The sequence below is a fragment of the Carassius gibelio genome, chromosome A25, assembly GCF_023724105.1.
Source record: "Carassius gibelio isolate Cgi1373 ecotype wild population from Czech Republic chromosome A25, carGib1.2-hapl.c, whole genome shotgun sequence".
In the NCBI taxonomy this organism is placed as follows: domain Eukaryota; kingdom Metazoa; phylum Chordata; class Actinopteri; order Cypriniformes; family Cyprinidae; genus Carassius; species Carassius gibelio.
The window spans coordinates 3,208,624-3,221,112 of NC_068395.1; the positions used below are offsets into that span (position 1 = coordinate 3,208,624).

At 33.4% G+C, this 12,489-nt stretch overlaps 1 protein-coding gene across 1 annotated transcript; it reads right to left on the reverse strand.

The window, feature by feature from the left end:
* Positions 1–5,407: 5,407 nt before the first annotated feature.
* On the reverse strand, positions 5,408–10,433 carry LOC127947028 (WD repeat-containing protein 61). Its single transcript, XM_052543924.1, has 9 exons — positions 10,135–10,433; positions 10,014–10,041; positions 9,625–9,903; positions 8,755–8,903; positions 7,629–7,722; positions 6,288–6,381; positions 6,114–6,206; positions 5,953–6,031; positions 5,408–5,608 (listed from the first exon to the last, which is right to left on the reverse strand). Exons 1-9 carry the CDS (start codon positions 10,144–10,146, stop codon positions 5,519–5,521), a joined length of 918 nt encoding a protein of 305 aa, XP_052399884.1. The 5' UTR covers positions 10,147–10,433; the 3' UTR covers positions 5,408–5,518.
* Positions 10,434–12,489: the final 2,056 nt, after the last annotated feature.

A 12,489-nucleotide genomic window follows, 5' to 3' on the forward strand; every position in this document is an offset into this window, starting at 1 on the left:
AAGTACAGATACGAATAATAAAATATTACTCCAGTAAAAGTAAAAGTACTCCTTTTTCAATTTTACTCAAGTGAAAGTACAAAAGTACTCAATTTTGTATGTACTTAAGTAAAAAAGTACTGAAAGATAGATGTTTGCAATTTTATATAGGCTAATTAAATTTTATATTAGCACTGCTACTGCTCAAAATACCTGGGATTTTTTCCCAAATAACCACTATATGGAGTCAAGATATATTTTTGTTGTTGATATGGACTACGCTTACGAGAGTAATGTTCACTGTGAAGCTTACACTGTGATATACCTGAGAGAAAACAGAGATGATAATCTGATCTTCATCAGTAAGAAAAAAGTATTTTAAAGTTTGTGGTTTTACAGAAAACCACAGTTATATATGACAAGATAATAAGGCCTGAAGTTAGGAAGAACATCTTAAGGAAAATATAATTATATTTTCTTAATGATTTTTTTCCTTCTCAAACCTTGTCTGCGGTGTAAAAACACCCCTGGCCAAACGGGGTGCATCTCTTCCCCTCTTTGATAATTACTGTAGTAACCATGTTCTGAACATCACAATCTTTCTTTTCTCCCCAGATGTAATCTATATATCTATATCTATCTATCTATCTATCTATCTATCTATCTATATATATATATATATATATATATATATATATATATATATATATATATATATAGGTGGTTGAAAAAAAATATTTGTACATTATTTATAAAAATTACCTCAAGTTAGCACCAGCAAGCCTGCTAGACATTTAGCATCAGCTAACAATATTTACTTATTTTCAGTACCGTTCTGAATAAACATTCATGTCTGTCTAACGTTACTCGTCTAAAAAAAAAAAAGCCTCAAGTTCAAATATTCATTTATCACCAATTAACTGTTTGACAAACACTTCCTGCTTCGAGATCTGAATTTAAAAAAAATCTCAAACATGCTCCGAAGTCCCAATCTGAATCAACCGAGTTGCCAACAGGCTCCGAAGTGCCGATCTGAATCAACCGAGTCGCGAACAGGCTCCGAAGTGCCAAACTGAATCAACGGAGTCGCGAACAGGCTCCGAAGTGCCGATCTGAATCAACGGATTCGCGAACATGCTCCGAAGTGCCGATCTGAATCAACCGAGTCGGGAACATGCTCCGAAGTGCCGATCTGAATCAACCGAGTCGCGAACAGGCTCCGAAGTCCTGATCTGAATCAACCGAGTCGCGAACAGGCTCCGAAGTGCCGATCTGAATCAACCGAGTCGCGAACATGCTCCGAAGTGCCGGTCTGAATCAACAGAGTCGCGAAAATGCTCCGAAGTCCAGAAGTCCCGATCTGAATCAACCGAGTCGCGAACATGCTCCGAAGTCCCGATCTGAATCAACCGAGTCGCGAACATGCTCCGAAGTGCCGGTCTGAATCAACAGAGTCGCGAAAATGCTCCGAAGTCCAGAAGTCCCGATCTGAATCAACCGAGTCGCGAACAGGCTCCGAAGTCCCGATCTGAATCAACCGAGTCGCGAACAGGCTCCGAAGTGCCGATCTGAATCAATGTAAAAAATAATTCTATTTCTCTAATAACTCTAACTCTACAACTCTATGAAAGACTCAGATCACGTATCTAAAAATAAATCGCTATAGTAAAAGAGAGAGGAGTGAAGTTTCCTACCGCTCTGCTGTGTTTGGTCCTCAAGCGCGTCTGACGCTCCGCGGCGCGTCTCCGCCCCTCACACGCGCCTTTACAGCGCTAAATTAATCATCTTTGCTAATTATTATACATTTACTTCATTGTCAGCTTCAGGTACTTCATTTATTATTGTTCAATGAACTGTTTGAAACAAAAAAAGGTTGTATTTCGGTAATAATTCTAAATTATCAAAATAAAATATATAAAATAAATAATAAAAAATATGATTTTCAGTTACAATAATTAATCCTAAATTCCGACATTAATAACTTACTTTTAGCAACATCAGAGGCACGCGCTCACAATATTTCACGGTTCTTACTTCTGTAGACTCGCACTAAACGGTTCATTTGAATCAGTGGGTGGTCGACTCCAGAACAGCTGCAATCGGATCATTCTAATTCGTAAACGAATCGTTTGGTGCGATTCGCGATCCGATTTAAAGGTTTATTTTGAAAAGACTCAGTTCGTTCATGATGAATCAGACACCGCTTCTGCGTGTCGGAGCACGTGATATATTATAGGGAGTAACGATATGTTTTATGAAATGTAGTGAAGTTAAAAGTACGATCTTATGTTTTGGAATGTAGTGAAGTAAAAGTAAAAGTTACTCAAAATAAAACTACTTCAGTAAAGTACAGATACTTGAAAAATGTACTTAAGTACAGTAACGAAGTAAAGCTACTCCGTTACTGTCCACCACTGACCTGTAATCATGTTTTATCCACAATAGAAATAAAAGCGGATATACGGTATATTTTAATGATCCTGTCTATTTAGTAATGTTAAACATTTTCTATGTATCTACCATTTATGGAAATGAGGACACCCTTAAATTGTTACTAATGGGGTTTGATGGGTTGGTACTACGCTCAAACAAAATCTCACTGAAAACTCTTTTTTTTAGATAGTAACCTCAAATTTGGAACATAACTTGTTCAGAATTTTGGTTTGGATTATTTAATGGTTTTAGAGATAAACATGTTTTGTAAAATATATACGTCATATAAAATATAAATATTTTAATTGTTTTATTTTATATTTTTAAACTTCAATAACTTTTTTTTTGTTATATAATCTTTATAATTTTTATCACTTCTACAATAATCTGCCAAGTGCCAAGTCTGTGGACCAAAGCATTCAAAACTGATAACAGTTTAAGTTGGAAATGCCCGAGTACAGACTCACTTATAACCTTCTGTGATTCATAGCATTTATTGTTGTTATTTAAGTGTACCATTTAAAGGGTAGGGGCAGGAAGATTTTTTGCTTCTTTGAAAAAAAGTGTCTTATGCTTACCGGGACTTTTATCTGATCAAATGCACAGTAAAAATACTCTGAAATAATTGTTAAATGTCATTTATTCCTGTGATGTAAAGCGAAATGTTCTTTTTTTCTTCTTCAGTATCACATTTTCCTTTAGAAACCATTATAATATGCTGATTTGATGCTCCAGACGTTATTGTTATAATTCTGTTAGGATTTGATTAATGGAAAGTTCAGAAGAATGGCATTTATTTGAAACAGAAATATGTTGTTACATTTTAAATGTTCAATCCTAAAAAAAAAATAAAAATAAAATTCACAACAAAATCACACTGACCCCAAACAACCCAAACAGTAGTGTATTAAAGATAATATTCTTCATTTTTATTTATTTATCATTTTAAAATGTATAAAATACATCTTTTTAAATCCGGGTTAAACAATATTTGAAATAAAGTAAATGTTAGCTGAAATAAAATAAAATATAATGACTCATATAATGACTGTAACTCATATTTTGGCAAGTATGACACCATTTATCATTTACTTTAAGTTTAACTTGAAGTACTAAAATAACTAATACTAAATGTAAAAAAAAAAAAAAGAATAAAAAAACTAATAGACAAAATCGACTAAACATTGAGCTAAAAATAAATTATATATAAAAAATGAATTCAAAATATTAACAAAAACAAATGGTATATCAATACCATAATAACATAGATTTAATATATTAATGTATTATCATACATATAAGCATAATTTTTTTTATTAACCTTTAAGTCCATTTATCAAGCTATAGAAGTCCAGCTTTGTGCTGTTTTCTGATCCTCTCAAATAAGTTGTTTTGCTATCTTTTAGACATCTGTATGTAAATAACCTGTGTATTATAATTGCCTAACTTGTTCGCATTGTTAATCATCAGCATGACTTTGCTTAATAGTAATATTTGCTCATTTTATGTTAATGTACTCAGAACCGTAATGAATTCTGAATGAGCCATTTTTCTATATTAAAATGGTTTACCATGTCATCATTACTCTGGATTCAAGCTTTGCGAGTTGTTTGCAGGTCGAAGGTCGCTTGTCTGTGCTGTGCTCCTGGGTGAAGAGGGCGTGGGCTCTCACCAAGGGTCTGTCTTTTCTTTTCTTTTTCTCTTCACGTGATCTGACAGGAAGTGAGATCATCACATCTGTTACATGATCGGAAGAACGAGAACATGTATGGGCTTTTCACACTTGAAACCCTGGCTCATTAGTCAGTTTTGCCTTATTTGAATATTTATTAAAATGGTTTCAACAAATGCATTCAGTCTTAAGTCTTCTGAAACTTCCAAATAGTCTAATAGTTACAGTCACGGTTTGATATTTTAAAGTATTGACCTCTTTAAAAATGTGTAAAAACTTTCCACATGAACAGTAAATATCATTTCACTGTGCTCATGAATATCTATTAAGGCAAAATTGACTAAACACCTATGGTCATGAAATATCTGGAAATATCAGTCCTTATTAAAATCAATAAGGCAATTAATTTTGAAATTCATACCTGGAAAACTTGTTTTTTAATAAACACAAATGTACTAATTCTATATTAAGCTCAGGTCTTAAATATTTCATTGGCCTGAAACTGCGCTTCAAGTGTAGATGCAAATTGTGTAGATGAACATAAGTGTAGATGAAATTAATGTTAAAGTCCTTATCCACTGTTCAAAAACGACTGTACAATCATGTAAACAAAAAAAAGTGGGTTTTATCACATTCCTTGTCTCTAACCTTCAGAAAAACAGTGTTTCATATTTTAAATATAACTTCCTTAGGCATTTATTTTTTTTCCAAAAGATTGTTTCTAACTGGATCTAACTGTGTAAAAATCAAGATTGAATTAAATGAACCAAACAATAATGAAACCATTTGGGATTGGAATTATTATTATATATATATATATATATATATATATATATATATATATATATATATATATATATATATATATATATATATATATAATATATATATATATATATATATATATATATATATATATATATATATATATATATATTTTGCTAGAGCTTCTCAAATGCTCTTCAAAGGGTTCAGCATTCAAGCAAGTTCAGCTTTGGATCTTTATGTATTATATAATACATTTTTCCATGTCTGGTATAACAGTCCAAAGCAAGGACTCTGAATGGGTGCAGTAACATTTGGTGTCCTGTAGAGGGCAGATAGTGATCAGGAAAGCCATGTGGAAAAATCATAGACTGTACGGAAAAAAATCTGGAAACATCAAGGAGTTTAACATTCTGCAGTTTGGGATTTTTACATAATTAAACTAGAATGGATTTAAATCTCATAGTAAAATATGCATCCAGCTAAAAATGTCATGCAACATATTCGACCATCGAATGTGTGAGTACTGAACAGGATAAACAACAACAAAAAAAGAACTAGAAAAAAAAAGACATTTATTTGTAACACCATATACAGATGTTGAACTTAGCGATGAAAAAAAAACTGCATGTTTGCTGTGGTCAAGAGAGGCTGTAGTTTTGTGGAGATTCACATGGGACAGTCGTAAATGTGGATGGCTCGGTCATCACCCGCAGAGACGATTTTGGAGCCTGTGGGGTTGTACTTCACACTCCAAACCTACACACACACACACACACACACACACACACACTTGAACATGAGCATGCATGATTCATCCCCATCAGAAACTAAAGCAAACAGTGATTTGCTTGTCAACCAACAATACAGTAAAACATTATTAATGTGAAATATTATCATTTAAAAACAATTTTCTATGTGAATTTATTTCTATGAATGCAAAGCTGAATTTTCAGTATCATTACATCAGTCTTCAGAGTCACATGATCCTTTAGAAATAATTCTTATATGCAGATTTGCTGTCCATGAAACATTCTGATAATCTCTGTTGAACACAGTTATGCTGCTTCATATTTTTATGTAAACCGTGATGCATCTCTCACCTGGTCCTGATGATCAAAGAACGTGTTCACACATGACCTGCTGCTTGTGTCCCACACTTTTACACTCTTATCAGACGAACTGAAACAGAAACGAATAACAGTTAAGCACACACAAACTACATTTCACATTTTCTATTCATCTGAAGTGCATCAGCTCTTGCCTGGACACGAAGTGTGTGTTGTCGGGTGAAAAGGCCACGTTCAGCACCCAGGACCCGTGACCGCTGAGAGTGCCGGCCAGGTTAGCGTGCTGCCTGTGAGACACACACAAACAAGCAGAACGTGAGATTCAAATGTGTTGCAAGGTGAAAGATGCACACTAAGTTGCAACTTACACGTCATAGATCTTGATGTAGCCGTCATCTGATGCGGTTACCAGCAGCTGAGAGTCTGGAGAGAAAGTCAGAGACCTGATAGGCATCGCATGACCTGAAAAGAAGAAAAAAAAGAGCATGTTTTATTGTTAATCCCACAGTTTGGCTACTGTACCTTTAAGAAGTCTGTATGTAATCAGGGTAGTATAAACAAACAGTAATAAATTCTACATTTATTTCATCAAAAACACAGTTCATAGAGAATGGAATAATTTTACAATTTAAATGAGCTGTTTTGCATTGTAAAATATTGTAAATTAATATTTATTTCCGTGACGCGAAGCTGAATTTTCAGCATCATTACTCCAGTCTTCAGACGTAAAGGTGCTGTAGGGAACTTTTGTAAAAAAAATATTTTTTACATATTTGTTAAACCTGTCATTATGTCCTGACAGTAGAATATGAGACAGATAATCTGTGAAAAAATCAAGCTCCTCTGGCTCCTCCCAGTGCTCCTATTGCCATTTGCAGAAAGCCAGCCGCTCCCGGTAAAAAATAACCAATCAGAGCTGCGGTCCGTAACTTTGTTTGTGTTCAAAATGTAGAAAAATGTATATAATAGAGTACACCATGAATCCATTTTCCAAACCGTGTTTTTAGCTTGTCCTGAATCACTAGGGTGCACCTATAATAAGTGTTTATATTCTGACTATTTTAGATTGCTTCGGGGATACCGCGGCGGAGTAACCCAGTACCTTTGTGATTCTCCATAGACATAAACAGAGAGAAGTAGTTCCGGCTACAATGTTCTTCCGCAAGACGCAAGCAGTTCTGTTTATTAACCGCTAGAGCGTCAAAAGTTCCCTACCGCAGCTTTAAGAGATTTAAAATGTTGCTAAATATTTATATTTCAAATAACTGCTGTTCCTCAAAGAATCCTGAAAATTCTATATATTAATATAGAAAACTGCTCTTTTAAAGAGTAATTATATTTTACAATATTACTGCGCATAAGAGACTTCTTTCAAAAACATAAAAAAATAAATATATTAATTTTTAGCGTAATTATTACAACTTTTGACCACTAGTGCAGTACAACAAAAACAACTGCATCTAACGTTCAGCAATTTTTCCAGCTGTAGTTGTTGGAGCAAATAAAGGGATGAGTGAATGATGGAGTGACGCAGGAAGACAAAGAGCCAAAGTTTATGACCCTTGATGGACGGCCAGTGACGCAAACAGGTTTTTCCATGCATTCATGAAATCTATAATCACCCTGAATTCATCTAGCAGACTGATGGACAGAGGGATTTAACAGAGGAAACCTAAGACAGCTTGAGTCGTGTGGGAGACGGTCTTCACCTTCCAGTGTGTGCAGGAGTTTCCCAGTCGCAATATCAAAGATATTAATGATTCCGTCTATAGCACCACTGGCTAGGTACTTTCCATCTGGACTCTAGAGAGAGAGAGAGAGAGAGAGAATTATTAAGGCTTGGAAAACTTTATATTAGAAGGAAAATCAGCATTTTCTCTAAATATTAATTCCAATGTATAATGTGAATGAGATTTGGACTGTTATTTCTCTACGTCCTTTCTGTTCCTTTTTGAACACTGAGGCTGACTGTTACACTGAAACTTATTCACATATTCCCACAATTTTAAGCTGTTTGATTACTGGATTGAGACTTTTTTAATTATAGCAATTACACTGAAGAAACCTGTTTTGTTTCTTGCTGAAAAAAATATTTTAGAGGTGAGCATTTATGTTCAATATAGACTTTTAAAAAATGTTTTAAATTAAATATAAATTCATTTGAAGAACCGTTTTATTTAGCATTTCAGCAAGACAGAACATTTTACATTTTGTAAATTATGAACAAGAACATATTCTAATAAATAAATAAATAAAAATTAAAATAATTATTTTACAAAATGAAAATGTGATCTACACTTCCGTTTCAAGGTTTGGAGTTAGATTTTTTTGATTTGAAAATAATTATTTTATTCTGTACAGTAAAGACAATTATGACATTACAATTTTTTTGTTTTACAGATATATGCTTGCTCTTTTGAACATCATAAACCCCCCCCAAAAAAAAGTTTCCAAAAAATATTAAGCAGCACAACTATTTTTAACAATGATAATAATCAGAAATGTTTCTGGAGCAGCAAATCAGCATATTATAAAGATTTCTGTAGGATCATGTGACACTGAAGACTGCAGTAATGTAATTAGATTGTAATAATATTACTGTAAAATCTTACAGACTCCAAACTTTAGTTTATATAGATTAAAAAAAAAAAATATATATATATATATTAGAAAAGGTTAATATGTATATGTATATAATTTATGATCCAATTCAGTACAAAAGCATAAAATGCTAAAAACTTCTGTCCCCTGAATATTTTTTTTGTTTGACAGAAATAAAACATTAGTGCCATTGGCTTTAGATGAGATTCATGTTGCCCGTGCAGAGACTCTTACGTAAGCGATGCTCAGAATGAACTTCCCTCTGGTGTCCAGCGAGTGCTCCTTTTTCCCACTTTCCACACCGAAGATGTTGACCTTCCCTAGATGGCTGCCGGTGGCAATGTATTTGGAGTCAGGAGAAAAGGCAACCGTCCAGGCGTCAACTGCAGATGGTGTAAAAAGAGTTCATCTGTGTTATTTTAGTGTATTTAGATACTAGATTTTTACTTTAAAATTTTATGCTTTTATTAAAAAAATTGTTTAAGTTATAGCAATTTGTTAGTCTTTATTTTTATATATATGTCTATATGCTTTTTTATTATTAAGTTTCCATTTATTTAGTTGATTTTTTAACTTTTTAGTTTTTGTTCGTTTTTATATATTTTATTTCAGCTAATGTTTATTTTACTTAAAGCATTACAGGGTTAGTTCACCCAAGAATTTAAATTATGTCATTAATGACTCACCCTCAATACATTTTGGTCCAAAAGTAACAAAAATGACAACTTTATTCAATGCTGAATAAAGTCGTCATGTTTGTTATTTTTGGACCAAAGATTTATTTTTGATGCTTCAAAAAATTCTAGCTGACCATCTGATGACACATGGACTACTTTGATGATGTTTTTCTTACCTTTCTGGACATGGACAGTAGACCGTACACACAGCTTCAATGGAGGGACTGAGAGCTCTCAGACTAAATCTAAAATATCTTAAACTGTGTTCTATAAGATAAACGGAGGTCTTACGGGTTTGGAACGACATGAGTGTTAGTCATTAATGACATAATTTTCATTTTTGGGTGAACTAACCTTTTAAAAAAAAACCTGTGTCACACTCACGCATTCAAAGCAATCTTTAAAAATAAAAACATATACAGCTCACCTGGGCCTGCGTCCATGGACTTAATCTGTTTGCCCGTCTCCAGATCCCAGAGCCGAATATGAGCATCAAGAGAGCTGGAGGCAGCGATCGCTCCGTTCTGACTGATGTCCACCGACACGATGCCCAGCTGGTGACCCTCCAGTGTCCACTGCAGCTCCAGCTTCTCATCCCACCATTTCCAAACTTTCACCAGGTCGTCCAAAGAGCCGGTCACGATGGTTTCTGACCCGTCCTTCTCACTGCGACCCCAAGCCGCCGTCCAGATGGCATCTTCGTGAGCTGCACAAACACACAGGTTCTTTGGCTGTGTCTAGATAGACAGCTCACTAGTTGTATCCCCTCTTAATTAGAATTGATGACTAAGTGTGTGTGTGTGTGTGTGTACTCACCATGCTCCTGCTTGAATAGAATACTGTACTAAAAACAGAATAATTAACATATTAACATCACACACAATCATTATTCTGATCACCATAGATACTATAAAAGACATATTAGAGATGGACTCACTTGTGTGCTCATAGTCTTCGTTTCAAAATCTGTATCATGGGTTTATTAACTAACTTCATGCACAGCTGCTAGCGTAGCTTAGCTTTTGACTAAATAAACAGCTTTTGCGAGCGTTCGACGCGTCCTGAAGAGGTTTTTGCGCGTTCGCGGAAAAGTTGGATAATCGTTCAGATTTGTTTACATGCATCCGATGAAAAATTAAAGCGATTTATTAACAATAATAAACAACCGCGCTAATGCTGCCTAGAGGGACGCCATGACACCTGCGCGCAAAGTACCATGGGAACAACCGTCTGACTCCGCCCTCCCTGAACTGGCTTCAATATCATCAAAACATCAAAATAAATGACAGATGCCATCGATAGTAATAAATTAGTAGTAGTAATAAATGTATTTATAAAAACATTTTAAAAAATCAATTTAAAATAAATAATAATAAAAAAATTAAAATATAATAAATAATACTTTTTAAATACATCAATAATAACTAAATAAAAGCTAACTACAATAATTCTACACATAACTGAAAAAAATCTAAGCAAATAACAGGTACTAGTGATGGTAATGAAATAATATTACAAATAAAAAACAAACAAACACATAAATGATAATAGAATAATAAATAACGTATTAAAAAAATTAATAAAATAAATACCTATCATGTATAATGCATTTAAAATAAATATATTAAATGAAACAAATGCATGAAAATAGAATAATAATCTTTTTTTAAATAAATAAATATTAGCAAATAATTAATAAAACAACAGGCACCTAAAAAAAGAGAAAATTAAATATTAAAAAAAAATAAATAAAAAAAACTATAATACATTTAAATATTAAAATCAAAACAAAATTAAAAAAATATTTAGATTGTTTTATTGGCATGGCTAATAACTGTAAATACAAATAAAGAGAGCAATATAAACAGTCTCTTCATCAGATTAGATCAGATCAGACCTTTGTTTATTGCTTTGTCTTTATAGTTTCTAAAATAAGATATTTGTAAATGGATATTTGTTCCATTTTTATGCCAACTCCATAAAAAAAAATCTGCTGCTACAGTGTTAAGGCTCTGAAAGTGAGTCATAACAGAAAAGCATAAGACATGAAGACGCAGCATACTGCGGCATTTGATTACAGAGAAGTCCAATCGAAGACCTTTCCTCTGTGTTAGCGAGTCACACAGAAGGAAGTACATATGCTATATGGGATTTTATCCTTTTATGTCTTGAGCTGAGTTTCTCAGCTGATGCCCTTTGAGGTGCAATGTGCCTCGCAGAAGGAATTCAACATCGACTGACCTAGATCTGACAGCACCAGCGAGAGAGAGAGAGAGAGAGAGAGAGAGAGAGAGAGAGAGAAGAACGTGCTGCTTTAGAGTTTAGAAGAGATTAATGAAATATGGTCTGTTTTATGGCTCTGAACTGATGATAGCAGCACTTGTCAAAAAATGTCCTTCTGTAAAACCCATGATGTTTAATATTACTGATCTCAATGGGTAGAAAAAAGAAGCTGATTTTATATAGTCACATTCCCTGGCCCCCTTACAAAAGAGTACTATACCATGGTAAAGTTATGGTATCATAGATCATGTTTCTGTTGGATTCAAATATTCATATACCATGGTATGTACATGGTGGTTAAATGTACCTTGTATGCCTGGCGTAAAATCATTATTTTATATTTTCCATGGTAAAATCACCAATTTGCTCGTTCTGACTGAAATGGTCGGTTTCTTTATTGGCTTACAGACTCAGATCTCATTTGCAGCTTTGAGGAAAGTTACTTTTAAAAGTAATGCATTACAATATTGTGTTACTCCATAAAAAAGTAATTACATTAGTTACTTTTCATGGAAAGTAATGTGTTACGTTACTTTTGCATTTAAATCAGGGCTTACTTGTTTGTTTTTAAATTAAAAAATTATATTTTTTGCAAATATAAAAGCCTTTTCACACCAAAAGTGAACTGAATACGCCTCAGGCTGAAGGGAAAGTAAATTTACAATAAAAAATGACTTTGTCTAGAGCAATTTTTGCTTACTATGGTTGAACTGGATCATCAAAGGTCAGAAGCAAAGACATTAGTTAAAACAATGGGATTAAATACATAAAGGATATTTGTGTTCTTTAACATTTAATTATTGCAGGTTTGTGTCATATTCTGAGGTGGATTATTTTAATCATTTTGAGGAATATTATTTTTATTCATTTTGAGGAATACTGTAAATTGTACTAATAGTTTTTTTTTTTCTTTCTAGTACTTCAGCTTCAACTCATTTAATTTAAGTCAGTCACCAAGGCAGCATTTCTAGTTTTTGTTGTAAATGTTTTAAGTTTATAATGAATTATA